The sequence below is a fragment of the Cebus imitator genome, unplaced genomic scaffold (genome assembly GCF_001604975.1).
Source record: "Cebus imitator isolate Cc_AM_T3 unplaced genomic scaffold, Cebus_imitator-1.0 Scaffold4, whole genome shotgun sequence".
Taxonomy (NCBI): domain Eukaryota; kingdom Metazoa; phylum Chordata; class Mammalia; order Primates; family Cebidae; genus Cebus; species Cebus imitator.
Genome location: NW_016107319.1, coordinates 2,100,579 through 2,121,009, shown reverse-complemented (window position 1 = coordinate 2,121,009; position 20,431 = coordinate 2,100,579). Strand labels below are relative to the sequence as shown.

At 41.2% G+C, this 20,431-nt stretch overlaps 1 protein-coding gene across 3 annotated transcripts in view; it reads right to left on the bottom strand.

Moving 5' to 3' along the window:
• Positions 1 to 2,602: 2,602 nt before the first annotated feature.
• Positions 2,603 to 20,431, bottom strand: part of GRIN2A (glutamate ionotropic receptor NMDA type subunit 2A) — a 439,039-nt gene continuing 421,210 nt past the window's right edge. Inside the window, exons 13-14 of one of the 3 annotated variants that reach the window (XM_017533618.2) lie at positions 12,925 to 14,101; positions 7,726 to 12,581 (exon numbers count right to left, since the gene is read on the bottom strand). In XM_017533618.2, the coding sequence (XP_017389107.1) occupies positions 12,508 to 12,581; positions 12,925 to 14,101 (1,251 nt within the window). In that variant the 3' untranslated portion in view covers positions 7,726 to 12,507. Of the gene's footprint in view, positions 14,102 to 20,431 lie in introns of all 3 variants that reach the window. The other 2 variants (XM_017533609.2, XM_037740199.1) reach the window with 2 other exon arrangements.

Genomic DNA, 20,431 nt, shown 5'->3' with positions numbered 1-20,431 from the left:
TGGCCAACATGGTGAATCCCCGTCTCTACTAAAAATACAAAAAATTAGCCAGGCATGGTGGCGCATGTCTGTAATTCCAGCTACTGAGGAGGCTGAGACAGGAGAATCGCTTGAACCTGGGAGGCAGAGGTTGTAGTGAGCCAAGATCGTGCCATTGCCCTCTAGCCTGGGTGACAGAGTGAGATGCCATCTCAATAAATAAATAAATAAATAAAATAATAAAATAAAATAAGGGTCATGAAGACATATGATTGGATGTTAAAGGGAATAGAGGAGGGAGGAATAACTAATAGACATTTGGCCTGAGATATCAGGTCAATAGCTATGCAGTTTCCCGAGGTGAGGAACAATGGCAGAGAACCAGATTTCTGTTGGGAGGATGAGTTGTCCAGAGTACTTTTCAAGATATCTTAGGTTGTGGATATCTTTAAGATTGCTAAGTGCAAATATGGATGGGAGTATAGAGCTTGTGGAGAAAGTTGAATCCAAATATTAAAAGGTGGGGGTAAATCAGTGGCATTTAGTCACAGGACTAAGATAAGCTTGGTAGAAGGGTACCATAAGCTGAGAACTGATTCGAAACACTCCATCTATCCACCACCCACAGTCATCCACTCTTCCATCCAGCTATCCTTCTACTCAACCAAAAATGCTTAGTATCGAATGTTCAGCTGAGTGCTAGGATTTAAAGGTGAACAATTTTATGGCCCCTGTTTTGGAAAGGCTCACATTCTAAGGAAAAGCAGCACACGTAACAATGAATTAAAGCCTAATGCATCATATAATAGAGGTGTGCACATGAGGCTGTGGATCATGGAGAAATCAACTCTCAACTATCCTTCTGGAAGAAGCTTGGAAAGACTAAGACGATGTTTATCTTTAAAATAGACCCTAAAAGAGAATTAAGCATTGATAAGGATACCAGCATTCCAGAAAGAAAGAACACCATGAACAAAAGCATAGCGCATGAGAGAGCTCATGGTGTCGTTGGTGAAGGGCGGAAAGATCTTTGATTCAGGTACGGGATAAGACACATGGTAGAAAGTGGTATGGCAAGGGTTAGAAAGCTTTGTGCAATATGGCAAGGAATTGGGCTTTCTCTGTGGGTCATGGGGCATCAAGCTAAAGGTTTTAAGTAAAGGAGAGGTGGAACTGACATGGTCAGATTTGGGATGTAGAAATGTCACTTGATCTGAAGACAGGGGTTGTCAAACAAAATTCAAATCTGGGTCTAGTAAAGAGAGACTTTGTTCAAAAGGTTTTTGCAGAGGGAGAGAGGGATTCTTGCAATAGGGGGAGAGGACCTATTGCAATTGGGAGAATGCTCTGACAATAGATTTGCAGCATCTCAGGGTTAGGCAAAAGGGTTTTTCTTTTATAGGGAGGAGTAAACAAAGCTAGAAAGATCAGGGTATAGGAAAGTGAGATGAACAGGAGATGCATAATTGGGCAGAAGATGGATAGATGGGGAATTTAAGACTTGCCTATTCCCAGGAGGAGCTGTTAGGGTGAGGATTTAGGCTGGCTCAGACTGAGATTTGGCCAGAGTTCAAGGGCCTGGAGAAGGACAGAAGCTTAACCAACATTTGGTTAACAAGCATTTCGTTCTGACTGATCAGTGGAGATTTCAGTTAATCATTTATGAGGCAAAGAATAGGCATTTGGAGGGCCTGTGTCTGGCCTTGGTATGGATAAACAAGGCGGGAGTGCCTTACCTATGTGACATAGGTAAGACTCCTATTCTTGTCACCCCTGTTTATCTCACTTTCCTATACTTTGTTCTTTCTAGCTTTATTTACTTCTTTCTAAAAGAAAAACCTTTTTGCCTAACTCTGAGATGCTTGCAGATTTATTGTCAGAGAATTCTTCCTATTGCAATAGTTCCTCTGTTCCTATTGCAAGATCCCCTCTGTACCTATTGCAATAAGGGTGTTCTTGGTAAAGGTCAACATTATCAGGGTCAAGGCTACAAGTACAGGAAGTGCACAGGAAGACACAATCTAGGTATGGGACAGTGGCTAAGCTCTTGGCTGAAATCCCAAAGCCAAGCCAAGAATTGTCTTGAATTCCATGCCTCCCTCTACCTTCTCCTCTTGCACAAAGGGGAGAAGTCATTTCCCCTTTGTACAAACATTAAGCCTGCCTGAAACATTAGCAATTGATATGGTTGGGTATTTGTCCCCTCCAAATCTCATGCTGAAATGTGATCACCAGAAGTTGGAGGTGGGGCCTAGTGGGATGTGTTTGGGTCAAAGGGGCAGATCCCTCGTGAATGGCTGGGTAATAAGTGAGTTCTCTATTAGTTCAGGAGAGAGCTGGTTGTTTAAAGAAGCCTGACATTTCTCTCTTGCTCTCTCTCATCCTGTGACACACAGGCTCTACTTCCCTTCCGCCACGACTAAAAGCTTCCTGAGGCCTCACCAGGAACCAAGCAGATGCGGGTACCATGCTTGTACAGCCTGCAGAATAATGAGATAAAGAAACCTCTTTTCTTTATAAATTATTCAGCCTCAGGTATGCTTTTGTAGCAATGCAAAACAGACTAACACAGTGATGCTTACAACAGCAGCAACAATGACAACAACAAAGACCACAACTCAAGTTCTCATTTTCATATCAATTGGCAGAAATTATCTTTATTAGAAAAATGAAATTTTCCTGTATTTACATTTTTACACCATATGACCGGGCACTTCTGTTGCCTCAGGAGTTATGTACATATCAGTTTGCACACACATTTCAATCCCCATTCCTTAAAACAGTTGATAACACATTGAACAAAATTAAAAGACATACTACAAGAAGACAACCATAGTATATACTTCCTCTATCATAGAAAGGTGTTAAGCAAACATGTAATTTTGTAGCTATGCTTGGAAATATTTAATACAGTTATTAGCACTTCCTCATGCAGTGGATTAAAACATGACAGATATAAACTGCTGCAGCTGATCAGTGAACATTAATTCCCAAATGAAGACCATAGTGTAGAGCACACAGCTTGCTTTGAGCTCCACCATACAAGAGATCAAGTCACTTCTGATGTGGGTTTTAGATTCTGTTTGAACGTAGCTGTGAATAGAAACCCTCTGCATATGGAGTTCAATCCTAGCCATATTGGGTTAAAAATGGACTCAGACATAAACCTGGATAGCTGCTTAATTCAGTTAACTTTCTTGCAGGCAATGACCAGCTTGCGTATTATGCAACAAGTCATTTTATTAATACGTGAGTGAAAAATGAATCATTTACTCTCTTTTTCTGAGAAGGCCATTATTTATAATTTTTATGATCTAATTCTTATTCAAGCCACCAATAAACTCACCTTATTTTTTCTGAACATTCAGCTTGAAAATATGTATACTATACATAAACACATACACATAAACATTCTGGGGTGATATAAACTACGGTGAATTCTGCCAATTAATTCAGCAAGTTTAAGCTTATAAATTTGTTTTGGCAGGGGAATGAACAAGATTAAGATTCATAGTTAAAAAGAACTGGTAAGGAAATCTTAGGGGACCCTCAGGTTTGGACTGCATCTGAGCCACATCTAGCTATGTCATTGCTGTGTCAAGCAGTTTTCTGCATTTTCTATGAAAATGTGATTCTTGAATTTATATCTTAAGTAGACAATTAGCATCCCTTCCCAGTGAAAAATTTGGGTAATATGAATGTTACAAGTTACACTTTCATCTTTTTAAATTCATCAAAATTTTCAAACAAGATCACCTGGATTTGGCTCAAATTAGAAGCCTGAATCTTTTGTTTTTAAATTGAAACATTCTATAAGTGGTCATGGCCCCAGAGCTGGGTCTACAAACTTAATAAACTAGAGTTTAAAAAATTAAAAAAGATTTAAAAAGTCAATACTGTTCATTCATTCAGATTACCTTGACTGAGAATGGAAATAACTCAGTAAGTCTTAGATGGCTAATGTAGAAACTTCAATTGAATTTAAAAAGCTATGGTTTTTTTCATGGAAAAATACGACAATGTTTTCATATTTCTGGACCTTCACTCTTTGCTCAGTTATCAGTAGTCTTTGATTTGAGCCCTTTAAAACTTAAAACAGCAAAATGTCAGATCAATGGGAAGTTTTTAAAACGCCAAAGACAAACTCATGTTTGCTGGAGAACAATTAACCTTATTAATTTGAAAGGCAGCTGTGGTATTGGCTACGAGTAACGTTAATATCCTATTGAAGGTTCATCTTAAATCTTTCCTAAAGGTGTGAAAGAGAATTAACTGGAAGAGGTCATGACCCAGGGCTAATGAAGAATGTTCTAGGATTGCAATAATGCAAACTCACTGTTTCACTGACAGAATACATAAGAGAGAATTATGAATGATAATCTCAGTTTTGTCTTCTTTGTGTAGACTGCTGACACCTTATCTGAGGAAGTTAATCTGAGGGATGACTTCATTTTAAGCAATTTAGTTCTGGTTCCCTGGAGAGAGTTGCATGGTTTGAAATACAACCCCAGAGAAGAAACACTATTGGTCAAATTGTTCTTTAGAGTGCTCCATTTTCGCATAGCTCAATATTGCAAGGAGAATATTGTCATGCACTTGTAGACCCAACAACGGGATCTCCAAAAAACAAATAATAACAATCTATCTTAAAAGACTTTTTACTGCCAGCTTGAAAGATGAAAACAGCTGAGAAATTTTTTCTCAGAGACTAGGACTTCACTTGCTTTAAGTTAGCTAACCCTCCAGAGAATTCACGGAGACTCTCACAAAGACATTCCTTTAAATCGCCCCTCAGGGTCCTCGTCCATAAAAATGGGCCTAATGCACCCCTCACCTCTCAGTAGATATAAAGGAGTGTGGCTTAAAACATGGAGAGAGGGGAATGCAGGAATGTATTCTCAGCCGCATGCCTGCAGGGTGCGTCAAACACTAGGCCACTCTGGGCACCTGTAAAGCCCAGTGGAAACATTCCAATTCAACACTCTCCAGTGGAACAGAATAACCATCACTATCTCAATACTAGTGAGCAGGAAATTATCTCCAAGACAATTTGGAAAAGAAAAAAATAGAACAGACCAAGAAGGAAAACAACAACAACATTTTAATAGCTGGCCCTCAATCATTCTGACTACCAAAGCTCTCCATCATTCATGCAGAAACTATTTCCTATTCCCTGTCCCACCTCCAAAACTCATTCTGTCTGCTTGGCAAAGATAACCAAACATAGAGGTGAAATAGGAGGAACAGTCAACTTGCAAATAATATCACCTCTTTGAACATGGATCACAATATTTAGGAGAACTTTAATGGAGGGCCACATGGTTCTGTGTGTGTGTGTCTGTGTGTGTGTGTGTGTGTGTGTGTGTATGCACACACATATGAGAGCATGTACTATGTACATGTGTTTAATGGAATTAGCCCTGATGTTGACTGATAAAAAGATGAGACATTAGGAAAGAGATATTTAAGATTAGGCACATGCTAAGTAGAGAAAATGACTCCCCAGGAGTTTAAAAAAAATGCTGAGTGCAAGCATATGAAAGGGAGACATAATCAGTGTTCAAGTCTCAGAAGGGACTATGAACACAGGTGAGATCCCCAGAAATTCTCAATACACCCAAATCAGGCAATGAGGGGTAATACCCTGACAAACGGCCCTTATACTCAAGGGTATAAGCCTAGGAACCTCAAAAGAGCAGACCTCTCTTTCTGACTTCTATTCTGACCTCCCTGGAGGAGACCAGGCACTTCAATACTATGTCTAACGTAGGGATTTACTAGCTAATTATGTTGCTGATGAGGCTGAGAAAAACCTGAGCCTCAGTTTCCTTATCTGTAAAATGGGAGCAATCATATTTATATCTTAAGGTTATTTTGAGGATCACATTCTAGGATATGCCTAGAATATAGACTACACTCAATTTAGATATATTTTGATATTTTCAAATTCAGGTGCAGGTCCACGGCAAGTACTTGCGATAAGCAGAAAATATAACATTCCAAGAACGCACAGAATGGGATGGACAGAGTGACAAAAGCTCCCTCTCCACCTTGCCATACTTCCTGAAATACACTTATGTTCTTTTTGTCATCTCTTTGCCCCGTTTTCTCTCTAGGGAACCTGATGCTTTCTCTTTTGTCAGCCACAACAGTAGGCACTTGGAACTTGACAAAGAACTCTCCCTCCACCCTCCCCTGATACATGCATACCCTGATCTATCAAAAGGGTTCTTCAAACGTCAAAAACGAAACCAAACAAAAAAAGCTTTCGGGAAATGCTTCATCTTTTTACATCATGGTCTATTTTCTAATCCTTTGGGGAATTTTTTCAACCTTTTCTTGAGGCACGTGTCATAATGCAAGGCTGGGAGAAGGCATGATTTGGCAAGGATTGGAGAACTGGTTTGGAACCAGACCCAAGCCTGCCTGTGCAAAAATGTAGGCGTGTGAAGGTGTTCACCTGGTTAGTGGCTCCTGGGTTTCCTAAGCACTTTCTTTGAAGATTAAAATAAATCAAGTGCATTTCCAGGAGCACTAACTCTATTCTCCAGAGTTACTTAAAAATTTGGGGAAGGATTTTTTCTTAAAAAAGAAATTTGCTCGTAGAATCAGATTAATTTTTTTTTCATGGCAACAACTTTAGTTGTCATTTCTAATTTTTGCTGTTTAGTCTCTGTTTGCATTTCACGGGTCCTCGGTTATCTTTTGTATCAGAGAACTGAACTTCTAAACCATAAGCTACTTGTGGGAAGAGACTGTATTTTCCATTAATTTTTCATCCCCTCCTCACAATCCCAAACTGGCTTTCAAAGTAAAGTGGACATTCAGTGAAATTCTATTAGCTGCTCAATGTGCTGGTTTATCCTCAATGCATGGTACATAGAACTAAATTATTTCAGTGGTCACTGCCAGCCTTTATCTTCAGTTTGAGGTTTTAAATAATATCCCTTGTTGATTCTTCTTAAGGAGATGGTCTCTGAAAAAAGTTTACTATCTTCTAGGAACTTTAAGACAGGGATTGTGAGGGAGTTTAAAGGAAAACCAAATTCAAGGAAGCATGGGTAGGTCTGTCTAGGGAGAGAAGCAAAAATAAATAAATAAATAAATAAATAAATAAAAATAAAACAAATAAAAAGCCAGGTCAGCTTTATGGGGATCTCTGCCTCTTATTCCAGAGGTATTCAGGAGTGTCCCTTAAAAGAAATCTAGAAATAAATCAGCCTGGTCAGAGAACTGAGCCAGAAATTGAACCATGTCTTGGATCTAATCCTTGCTCTGATACTCTCTAATTTGATTATTTTAAATAGGCGACTGCCCATTTGTAAACTTCATTTTCTTCTCTCTCCTTCCCTTCTCTTAACTTTTGGTGTGGTTCTACAAACGTTTTCTAAGACCCTTCTGGGCAGGCACTTCTAGCTTATACTATACTGAAAGTACTGCTGGGCACAGAAAAGAATGCAGGTGAGGAAATAAGATAAGGAATTTAAATAGGAAATCTATATCCTTTGAAGGGTTTAAAGAAATCACACACAAGTCCATATCAGCATTGTCTTTAGGAGCAAATGTGAGCAGAATATATTCTGTTCCCCTCATCCCAGAGTTTTGTTTTTTAAAGAAGGGGCCAAGAACGCCAACACCCAAATTCTACTTAGGCTCCATCATCCTCCCTACAACTGAGATTAAAAAAATATAGTGCCCTCTCTACAGAAATATCCTCCCATAAAAATAGCCAGAATGGGTTTTCCATGTGTTAATACCATCATCACCATTTAATTTTTAACATAAACTTTACAATATGTACAATTTTATTTGGATAATACACTTATGTGTGAATTGTAGAAATCAAGCAGTTGTATTCACAGGATAAGTGCATTTGATCATCTCTGATCTATATCAAGTGGCAAGCTGACCTCATCTGATACAATTAGATATGAACACAGTACAATGTATAGGGATTGAATGGGAAACAGTAACTGCATATTGGGAGAACTTTTCAAGTATAGACCCCACATCACTTTCAACCCTGCTCACCAAAAGGAGATGGGGTATCTGGAAAGGTCTAATTTTGTCTCCAGCAAAAATAAACAGTACTTTTGGAAGGAAAATTGCCTTTACATAGAACCCTTCACTCATATTAAATATGAACTAACACATTTAGCTTCCACCTACTCAATTTTTTTTTCATTGAGTCCAATTATGTCTATGATAGCCATGGTTAATACAAACAGGCTCCATTTCAGAAACAACTCATGTCCCCTTTTCAAGGATTCATGCACAACAGATATGCACAAAAAAACAGTACAGGAATGTGCATAATGTTAATGAATATATCCAGCTCCTCTGTAAGGTATTTAGATTTCTCAAATTAGTGTTTATTTAGGTCTTAAACCACAAGGGATTTCAGTACAAGGTACTTATTTATATGACAACTGATTATTAAAGCTGCACTTTTTAGATTTAAAGGAGATAAATTTTTAATCACCATTTAATTAACATCAACAGTTTTTTTTTCTTTTTCATTAGCAATTCTATTTGCAAATAATTCAGGGCATTTGTCATTTCCTGAGAAGGATGCAGAATATTAAATACACATCAGTGGTCGACATATCAAATAGAATAAACAATGTGTGACTATATGACAGCCGTGGATCTCTTGACTAATTAACTGCCTTGGCTAGAGTCCCATTTAAGTGAAACTATTTCATTTGTAAACAAGGTGTAATTTTCTTTTTTTCTCCCCAGAAAATAAGCATGAAATGATTTGACAGATTTTGCTGCAATGGGTGAATTTTAATGCTTTCTCCAGAAAAGCTAAATACTAAGACTCTCAGGAACCCTATGAAGCAGGGAAGAGAAAGCCAAGAGTAATCCGTGGATGCCCAGTCATGGTGCTGGCTAAAATAATGCAGAGAGATTTGCAGAGGACATAAGAGTAATGAGCGGTGAGATTATAATCCTGCATGTCTCCCTGGCAGAAAGATAGACCTCTAGGGACTTGCCAGCTCAGAGCATTGAAACCATAAGTGGCCTAAGAACCTGCAGATGTAAAGATGATGAAACTCACTTTCCAGAAACACAAAGGTTTCTCAAGTAGAGTTTGTGCTCTAGAAGATTCTCTTACACAGAGTATTTCAAATTGGTTGCATGTGCGTGCTATTATCCATGGACAGAGACCCAACCATCTGCATTCAAGTATACCTATCTGAGGACCAGCTGGGTCCTTTTCAAGTGGGGAAAACCAGAGTTAACAAAATATCATTATGGATGCCAGCTCTGACTTAAGCCAGCTGAACTCAGGCATTTGTGTGCAGAGATTTGGGCTCCTTTCCAACAACAAATCTAAGATTTCAGAGCTGGGATATGTTGCAGGAATCTTTTGTGATGGATCTATAGTCCCAGGCTTCCTATTTAATTTTTGTTACTTCTCATACTGTGGGTTCCATTTACCACTGGACATTACATTCCTGATATTCTTTTTGCAAAAACTGAACTAACTTAGATGACTTTTGAATAACTCTACATCTTTCCCTTAGAAATTAACCATCTGATCAGTGTTTGATTTTTTTTTTCCTTTGGTTTGGCATCATCATGTTGAAGAGTGAGTCAATTAGTAGAGAAGGGAAACCAAAAACTTTATGTAGCATAAAATTTCTGATTATTTATTAAAAAAACACTTTGGGTAATAAAAAAAAAAAGTATAGTTTTTTTTTTTTTCACATTACTGTTGGTTCTTCCAAACGCCACGTTTTCAGTTTCTTTATCCAGAGATGTATGGGGTGAATAGCTGAAATAATGCTGCTGTTAGGGGAAGGCTTTTTGACCGATGAAGTCAGTCCAAGTATAACTCTCACTCTCCTTGAAGGCCTCTGTGGCATATGGCAGCCCTCTGGGTTTAGAGGATGTCAGAGGAAGACAGAAAGCCTCTTTGTCTTGATGACAAATCACTGATCTATATTCTGGGGAAACTTTTTAATTCATTCATGTCAAAACAGCTCAGAATTGTGAGGAAATGGAGGTGATCCTTGCTGGGGTGGATGCAGGTCTGGAACGTAGTAGAAGAGCAGAAGGTAGAAAGGGCTGAAAGACTACACAGTCACGGAAATTTAGATTTAGGATCAGAAGTTGGGGTGACTATTCTAGGCCCTTCAATCCAGACTTCTCTATTGTTGGATCTTGGGGCAATAGAGGTACAGCATCCGGGAATAAAGTATCATTTTCAAGCACATGTGTCCCCAGTACCTAATCAGCCCCTTCTCCCTTTCAAAAAGGAAAGGAAGACCCTCTGGCCCACTGATTCCCACTGTCTTCTCTACCACTGACCCTGAAATTGATTGCAACCAGTTTTCATCATTATAGGAACATTGTAGGCTAGGTGTACTTTCCCAAAGATGGAGCTATTCCACATATCCTGGAGCTTTAAGAGAGTCATCCCTGGCACTTTCCCACGTGCAAGAAAATAATACAAAACAGAACACACACCATGAGGAGAAGAAATGGGATCATTTTTCAACCCGTCACTTTATCCCTTTCTTCAAGAACGTAAAACAGAATGCAGGAGGAAACCAGGAAATGGCCCGATGAGTCTATATTAGCTTAGGTTTCCCTAGCATGATCCTAAACAGACTGAGGTCTTCTGCAAACACAGATGGCTAGTTATCCCAAATACTTCAAAAATATTCATGTACATGAAATATACTAATTAACAGAGTAGACTATATAAAAGGTTTAGTTAGTATTATTTGCTGGTTTTATGAAATTTAATGTTTAAACTAGAAAATCCTGATCTGATAAAGTGTCATAACATAGCAACTATCTTGTGGGGGGCACTTTTTTTTTTCGTAGCAGGCACTGTGCTAACAGGCTCCCCATGCATAAGTATTCCCCTCTCTGGCTCTAACTTTTTAAAAAATGGGTATTGTTTCATTTCATATACACACAGGTGTAAGAATAAGAATGGATAATACAGGTGACTCAGAAATGACAAATGCTTTGAGGAATTTTCCCTATATCTCTGTTGGTGCTATGAAGCAGTTTGTCACCAATAGAGAGAATAATTCAGAAGGGAGAAATCACCTGTCTAACTAAAGTCTATCCACAGTTTGGAGGATACTCAGGGTAGATGCAAGAGTGTCTCATGTGTTGAAGACTTTTGATGTGAGGAGGTTGGGGTGGAAGTGAGTGGAACAGAATTTCTTGATGTGAAGGAAGATTAACCTAAAATCATGCTAGCCTTCGGCAGACAGATGGCATTGCACTTCTTACAGATCACAGTAGACACACGGCTGTTGGTGCATGTCACCACATTAACAACTCTGGGAAGAGCGATACACAGCTAACTGGACACCAACATGGCTGTTTGGAAACTGAACGAGTTATGGTCACTCTGGGAGGGAAGGGGTAACAGATACTATACAACCCTGAGTCATCACCAGAAGGGAGGAAATGCAAACTTACGTACATAGGCGTCTTCAGGATAAACTACAATGGCCACTGTGTCACAGACAGAAGATCCACACTTAGAGCTCGGAGACATAAATGTGTTAGTTTATGCAGCTCTGAACAAGACCATCGAAGCCGAGGGTGAGAGAAACACACATCAACATCCAAAGAGATTCCTGTAGCTCTCTCTCCGCCTGAGGGTCCCTCGGGCCTTTGGCTCCAGATGTGTCTTGGAAATGAACTATAATGAAGGTAGCATAGTCACCATGAGCACACTGATTTGCTATTCTTTGGGGGAGCCTGGAGTTCTTGGGGTGAGCCTGGGCTGTGATGGAAGGCATAACAAGAAAGCTGAAACTGTTACGAGCCAAACTTCCTAATCTCTTGCACATGTCAATCTCACTACAGTGCAGATGCATTCTTAACTGTTTTTATTTTGTCTGTGTCAGGTTTACATGCATACCATATTGCTTATTCTGTATTAGAGAAACCATTAGGCATTCTGATGAGAAAATTACATGGTGGACTGACCTTAATGGAATTTGGAATATAGGAAATGATAACATCACCATTGGCATCCAATGCATCATTATTGCCAACATACCTAGTAGGCATTTCCCAGAGACTTGCCCTTATGTGTTTAGTTATTTTTGGTTAAGGACTCACCTATCTGGTGTCTGCCATGCTCAGCACACACCTCACAAGATTCCTTGAGTGGAAGATTATGGCATGAAGCCATGTGCAAAAGAGCCAACAACAAAAAAAAATACCTCCCTACATCTTCTTCCTCTTAGCAGGGCACTATTGGACATCCAACATTTACCCTCCAGAACGTTGGTCATTACGTATGTTTCCCTATAGATAAAACATTAATGGAAGATTTTTAAACATCAGATTCGATACTAGGCATTTTCTTGTACACGCGTCTATTGCTGCAGGAATTTAAAACTCTGGGGGTAGAGTACATATTATTCTTATTTGCAGCATAAGGCATAACATGCTCCGAAATATACACATCATTGTGGCCCCGACTGTCCCTGGAGCAGTACGATGCCGTTGACCTCAAGGACGACCGAAGATAGCTGTCATTCACCGCCTGGGATGGCAACGAGTGTTTGTAAGGGTCCGAGGGGCATCTCCCAATAACCAAGCGTTGGTCATCCCTGTGGGAGTGGAGGAAAGGGTTATCGGAGGTGTGGTCTGGCAAGAGAGACTTGCTCCTCTTGCTGTCCTCCAGACCTTGGGGAAAAAGGGAGCTTTTTTTCCCCGAGAGTTTGCTTGAGGGGACACTAAACAGGCTGCCGTAAAAATTTCCCTCCAGAAGCCGTTCCCTGTCCTTGAGGCTTATGCTCCGGGAGGGCCTGCTAAGGTCTATCTCCCTAGGTTTGTCGACAATGTTATCGTAGGAATGCTGACGGCTAATCCTTAGCTTGTTCTTTTGTAATTGAAGGGCATTGTTCTGTGCCCAGTCCTGCTGGTAGACCTGCTCCCGGGTGGCTGGGTTACCTGTCTCCTGAAGCATCTGGTCTTCATCGATGTCATAGAGGTTCCCCATCCGCAGGCAGGCATCGCACTTGAAGGGGGACCTCATGGTGAAGTGGCCTGAATAGGTGGGCAGGTTGGAAAGGCAGCTTCTACAGTGCGTGGAGTTCTGCCGGTATCGCTCGCTGGTCTCACTGTGTGGGGAACCCTTGTCTTTCAAGGTGAGGTGCTTGGAGTAGAGTTTATACTGCTCATTGTTGGGAGGCCCCTCTTCGTTATGCAAGGGGTTCCGGTTTATTGGCAGCGTGGAGTCTCCCTTGCGGAAGTTTTCACTGTGATCCTGGTAGGGGTCTGGGAAGTCCACGTTCTCGGGCAGGGTCACGTTTTCAACATACTTGGGTGGATCTAAGTGGAAACCAGGCTCCTTCTCACCATCAATAGTGTAGATCTTATCTCTGGGGGAGCTTGATTTGGTTTTCAGGTAGGTGCGCTCGACCTCGCTACAGTCCTTGGGGTATTTGGAACCCACTGGCCTCTTAAAGTTGTCCTTGGTTTTGTGGTTCTTATTGTTGTCAGGTTCCCTGTGGCACGTGGCCCGACTCGACGTTTCTGAAATGTCAGAATGGGCCATCTCTTCTGGAAGATACCTAGGGCTCTTTAGGGAGTGGGTCCTATTCTCCACTGTCCCCTCATCCCTCTGGGAGGCTGGATTCTGGGATAGTGAATCCTGGCGTATAGAATCCATGGATTTCTTCCAAAGCTGCCGGGGTCTAGAGTTCACTTTGGATTCTGTGCTCACGGCCACCTCCACTGTGTTAGGGTTGGACTCATTGAGAGTAAGAGGATGTTGTCCCTGGAAAACATAGTTATTGAGGTTATCCTTTTGCCGGTTGGCCACAAATGTTTGGAGTTCGTTCATGTTGTCCCCAAAAATGCTCTCTTTCCCCTGAAAGGACCTATTGTCCGAGTACATCAAATTTCCCTTATCTGAAACCATGTCCATGATGAGGGAACCTCTTTGGATAAAGTCAGCAGCTCTTTTGGGTGAGTCTATTCTTGAGGAGTTCATGTTGGACATGTTGGAAATGTTTTTGGCTGACCGGAGGAGTTTTAACATGTTGCTCTGGGATCCTGTCAGATTGAAGTCTGGAGACTTCTTCTTTTCTTCAATGTGCACTCCGTGAATGCAGCTGTAGATGCCCTGTGGGGGAGTAACATAAAGCACCGTCAGCAGCAGCAGCAGCGAACATGAAACCACTTTGCACTTGAACTTTACCTGCAAAGGTGAGATATGTACTTCTTGCAGGAGCCCTGGAGAAACAGCGAAATTCAGTTTGAATTCTGATAACATCTCTTAAAAGTTTTAGATAAGTTGCAAAGCATAGGGTTTATCTTATTGCTCTGGCTCAAGATTAGCTGACACCTTTGCAAAGAATCACACATGGAGTTTGAGAAAAAGTATCAACCAACGCTCATACAACTGTCAATGCCTCAGTGTCTCCAAAGTGGCATACAAAGACAGACAACTGAGGCTCCTAGTACCCAGGTCACCAATTCAAGCTTTTATTAAAGTTTCCCAGCATCATCTTTGAAGCTTAGGCACCAGAGAGTTAACTATTGAAAAACAAAGTCAGCATGAAAGGATCATCCATTGATGGCCAAGCGTGGTGGCTCACACTTGTAATCCCAGCACTTTGGGAGGTGAAGGTGGGCAGATCATGAGGTCAGGAGATAGAGATCATCCTGGCCAACGTGGTGAAACCCCATTTTTACTAAAATAAAAAAATTAGCTGGGCATGGTGGCGCACGCCTGTAGTCCCAGCTACTCAAGAGGCTGAGGCAGGGTAATTGCTTAAACCCTGGAGGCGAAGGGAGCGATATCGTGCCACTGCACTCCAGCAGCCTGGAGGCAGAGCAAGACTCTGTCTAAAAAAAAAAAAAAAAAAAAAAGAAAGAAAGAAAGAGAGAAAGAAAGGATTATCCATTGTTAACTCTTTTCTGGAATTACCTCTACTGTTATGCAAAAGCTAACAATTAAAGAATGTGTCCTAAGTGGCCAATCAGAAAATCTCTTTTCCACATATACATTGATTCATCTAAAGGAAGGCATGAAATTCATGTGAGAATCATCAAACTCTTTTTGGTGGGATAGATACAGATGCTTGGATAGAAGGAATTGCAACCTTACCATCATGTGGGAGTGTGAGCCTATCAGTGAAGCGACTGTAGTGAAAAGTATAGCCCAAGAGATAAAGACATGGTTTGAACCCCTGGAGCACTCGCTTGAATGTTTTTACTTAATCCACTCAAACCATTCCTTGTGTGTTTGTATGTGAGTCTATTCAACATAGTTAGAACTGGGTTTTAGTTACCAGTCATGATGAAGAGTTCTGATGACACAGTGACACCGCCTTTGAATCCATCCAGGGAACAGAATGACTTAGGGGCTCCTAGGCAGCCCAAATACAAGCACCCCCATCTATAGGTCTCTTCCTTTTCTACTCTTTCTTCCTTCCAGAAAACAACTGTTTATGTTCACTTAAAAGTAGCTGTTTAACTGTTTTGAAGGGAAGAGCCCTTGATTCACGCCACAATAACAGGCAAAAGAACGTCTGGTACATTTTGATCTTTGGCCTCCCCTGCTTCTTCCCACTCCTACCCCAGATTTCAGCAGCTGTACCTACAGGAAACAGTCAGATCAAGGCCGCAGGATTTGACCTGGTATTCCCAAGGTGGACAGGAAGCCAACCCATGAAGGAGTTTGTAAGGCAGAATTGGCCATGGCTGCTGACTTTGGTATAAACTACAGGAAAGTATGTGTGATTAACTGTGGACTCTGATCATGGTGGCTCCATCAGTCCCCTATGGCGGGGATGAGCTCACCCCGCAGGGATGCTCACAGAACTGTGACAGCCTCAACTCATTTGCACTGCTACATTTTTCTTGTAGTAGACAGTCTCTTCACTCCAGCCTTCAAGGAACCGTAAACACAAAAGCCTAGAGCTGCAAGTTTGAGCTGCTTTTTCTCTGATCCTCTCTACCCCAGGCTTCATGGTTGATGAAGGCCCCCTGAGGCCCAGGACACTGACATTATGCCCTTTCCTGCCTTCCTGCAAACTTATCTGTGGTCTCCTTCTATGTATAATGTGTGCTTGGCTGTTTGTCCTGCCACAAAATAACATCTGCCCCTGCCCTCACTGCTTCGAGAGTTGCTGGAGCATCCAGGCTGTGGATGTGGAAATCTTACAAATGAGCCATGTATTTCACATAGTACAGAGTTGTATAACCTGTTATGTTAACCTATGTCTTTCTCACCTAACCTTGTAATCTAACAATCTTTTTATTTATTATTTTGAGACAGAGTCTTGCCCTGTTGCCAAGGCTGGAGTGCAATGACACAATCTCGGCTCATTGCAACCTCTGCCTTCCAGGTTCAAGTGATTCTCCTGCCTCCGCCTCTAGCTGGGCTTACAGGTGCACACCACCACACTCGGCTAATTTTTTTGTATCTTTAGTAGAGATGGGGTTTCACCATGCTGGCCAGGCTGATCTCGAACTCCTGACCTCGTGATCTGCGCACCTTGGCCTACCACAGTGCTAGGATTACAGGTGTGTGCCACTGCGCCCAGCCAATAATCTTATACTCTGACCCAGAGGGATTCTCCCACTATGGTTGAAAATTAGTATGACTCTATTTGTCAGAATCAGCTGAGGTCTGTGCCTTTTCTTCCCATTTTATGAAAACAGAAGTTTTAAAAATATTTTTTCCCTTAAATTTGTACTTTAATTCTAACACACTCCCTTCTGCCACCTGGAGAGTCTAAGAACTGCCCTCCACCCCTCCACCCTCAGAGTAACATGTTCTGACTGCCAAGATGAGCTGGCTGTCTTTCTATTTGGAGGAGGCCCACAGAAGTGATCAGGGAGATGAGTTATGTTGCAGGAGATGGGAGGATGGCTGTTGGTGGCTACCTCTCATCCCTGGTTTTCCTGGGACTCATGCAGCATAGCTAAGGCAGTTCCCAGGTGTTGATTGGCCTGGTGAGGCCATGGAAAAGAGTCAAAGTGGTGGACCCAGTCTCTACTCAAGGTTAGTTGGTTGTTTAGAGATAGAGTCTCACCCTGTTGCCCAGGCTGGAGTACAGTGGTGCAATCATGGCTTACTGCAATCTCAAACTCCTGGGCTCAGGCAATCCTCCTGCCTCAATCTCCTGAGAAGCTAGGGCTATAGGCATGCACCATCAAGCCTGGATAATTTAAAAAATTTTTTTAGAGATGGGGTCTTTCTATATTGCCCACACTGGTGTACCCAAGGTTTTGATGATAGCATTCTCCAACTGAGCTGATCCATCTTCTAGAAGGGCTGTTGAGGAGAGGGAATGCATATTAAAGAATAACAGGAAGATCCAGAGGCCTGGAATCCACTAGATGTGAGTCCTAGCTCCATCATGGATTAGCTCTGTGACCTTGCATAAGCCACATCTATTTTAGCTTCAGTTTCTGCATCTGGAAAATGGGAATTATGCCCTCTTAAGTTGGGCACTAGGGCAAGGTAAAATAATGTAAAAAAGCCCCTGACACCATAGGTGGTCAGTACATGTGAGCTGGACAAACTGCCTAGTCATCTCTGACCTTCCCTTCTTTACCATCACCTTGTCTCTCCTTTCACAGGAGCTTAAGCATGCAGTGACCATATGGTTGAAGCTTCAATAAATGCATGCCACTCTCTACTGCTTACGATTTGCTCTTGGAAGCCACTTTGGCTTTCTGCTTATACAAGCAGACCAAACCTTACCTTGGGAACCAAGTAAATCCCTGGGATAGAGTTTCCTTCTTAGTTGCAACAGTTCTGTCTTTATTTTATCTTCTCTATTATTTATAGATCCCAGCTACATTTTATGGGTTGTGGAAATAAGAGGCCGTCTTGGTCCAACTGTGGGCTCAGAGTCAGATAAAATTAGTGTTGATGACTCAAGGTGTTGTTCCAGGCAATTTTCTCTGCTCTCCTAGATGGTGCCTGACCTCTCAGAATATTCTCAGTGGGGCATGAGTCTACTGTCCTCAGTCCCTTTGAGCCTGGACCCCATCCCTAAAGCATCTGATATCTGTGGATCCCAGTAGTGGGTTAGCATAAGGTTTTGTCCATTATGTTCCAGCCTCCCTGATCAGATCTTACTGGAAAGGCTGCCTGTTTTCCTTCCCCTGATTTTTGGCTTTGCTATGTCTCTCATTCCTCACTTTTCATGAGACAACTGAGGCAGCTCTATTTTGCCGATGACAGTGAATTCTTTTATTCTAAATGGGAAGGAAAGCATTTTGGAGAGAAAACAAAAGTTAAGAGCATGCCAAAGGCAGGAGGTTGCATTTTTGTAAGTTGTAAAAGCCAAGGACCACCACCCTGGGAGAAGCTTGGTTCCAGTGTCAAACAAATGCCTTTTTGGAGTGCTGGCCTTCTCCCTCTGCAGTGCCAGGCATACATGTATCTCTAGCTTGTATTTGCATTGCACTGTGCAGGGGCCTCCCTGGGAATATTGAGCCCATGAGAAGGGCTATATAAATCTGCTGCATGGTAATAGCTCTGCATCTATTGACTGGATATTCATCTTGCTGAAAGGAGAAGTACTGGTAATGGAGAGATCCAGTTTCTGTGCAAAACCAAACCTGCCTTCGGGAGGGAGTAAATTTCACAGCATCCTGGATCAGTGTCTTTTAGAAAAAAAAAAAAAAAAAAAAACACCTAAATTCTTAAGTAGACTAAAGCCTGCAACCCAACCTCACATTAACAGACAAGTTCCCTCTTTCATATCTTTTTCTAGTGTGATAGATGAAGTGAGATATTTCCTGTTGCTTTAGGGAAACATATGGTAAAGCCACAGAGGTAACCTTTGGGGCTTCAATTTCACCATCCATAGGATGGGGGTCTGATCATGTCAATCTCAGAGGGCATTATGAGGATTAGAAATAACAAGTCCTCATCCACACATGAGGCATAATTCATTTTGCAGTTGTAATCTTGCATTTGTGGAAAGTAGGTTCTTTGCCTGGGAATTTCCCACTGCAGATTTTGTGAAAGAAAATGATTGTGTGTACACAATGAATTCACTTTTGTTTCTGTGTGTGCTCTCCATGCTATGTAAACCTATGTGTAAGATGGCATATGTGTGAATGTCCATAGAAGATAAACTTTAGCAGTGGCAGTAGCCCTTGACTAAAAGGAAGGTCTCTCTTTTTTTTTTTTTTTTTTTTTTTTAAAGAAAGTCAGAGCTTTGCTGGGCACCACATCAGGGGCTGAGACTATTTTGAGAACCCCTAAGTAATGAGAGAGGCAGGAAGGTATCACTCAGTATGATATCTTCCTATTCAGACACATCAGGCTGCACTTACTTGAAAAGACATATTATCTGGGAAGAAGGAGGGTCCTCATAAGCAGGGCTCCCTGAAACCTCTGAAGCAATAATGATGGCTGGGAGTTCCCAAGGGAGCATAGAAGTCCCTACATTGCTCCCATAAAACTTGGGCTCCTCTCCTCTAGGGATGGAGAGGGCAAAATTCAAATTCCAGCTGATCAAGGAACTCTACCAACAATGCCTGCCCTGGGCTGCCCGGTTTGACTTCCATTCCCATCCTTTGGAAAGGAAGACAGGGATTCAGTTCATTTCTTAAAATGTTGATCACATCAACTTGGCTTCCTTAGTGGTGTTTTAGAGAGAGGAAATGTGCTTCCAAAAACAAGCAAGATTTAGAAGTAAACGCAACAGTGTGCATTTGTTTGGTGATAATCCTAGAATCATTTGGATATGAAAATCCTTTGGTAATTGGCTGGGAGAATCAGCTTAAAATTGGCATAATACCTAGCTATATGCACATACGTTGTTATTTTTAAGTAATCTGTGTGTTTAGATGCCATCAAGCTAATTAGTAAATATGTATTCGCACAGAATCCGAGTTTGGAGTGCAATTGAACGGAGAAAATGAATCTTCCTCACTAAACTAATATGTACCTTCTGAATCTCCCCAAAGTTCTTGAAACTAGCAAATGCTAAGAATGCTAAGAATATGCAAATTTGTTTTAAAGCAATTATTTAGCTTTCCTAGTAAACATTAGCAAATAAAATTAGATGTTTTCAACCAAAATTTTTTTTTTACCATTTTAAAAATCCTAAATAATGAAGCTCTTCGAAAGCAAAAAAAAAAAAAAGAGGCCACCAAGGTGGACAAATAACAGAGATGACTGGATAAATAGATTGGATGCATAGAGGGCTAAAATGGATGAATAGGCAGTTAGATAAGAGGTAGATAGATTATACTGTGCTGGAAGATGCATGAAAAATATTCATGTATATGTTTTTAATATAATGCAGATATGTGACTAAGTTGTGTTGTAAGTGTGGTCATTTATTTATTTAATTATTGTTTTTTTTTGTTTTTTTGAGACAGAGTCACTCTGTCACCCAGGCTGAAGTACAGTGGTGAGATTTTGGTTCACTGCAACCTCTACCTCCTGGTTTTAGGCAATTCTCATGCCTCAGCC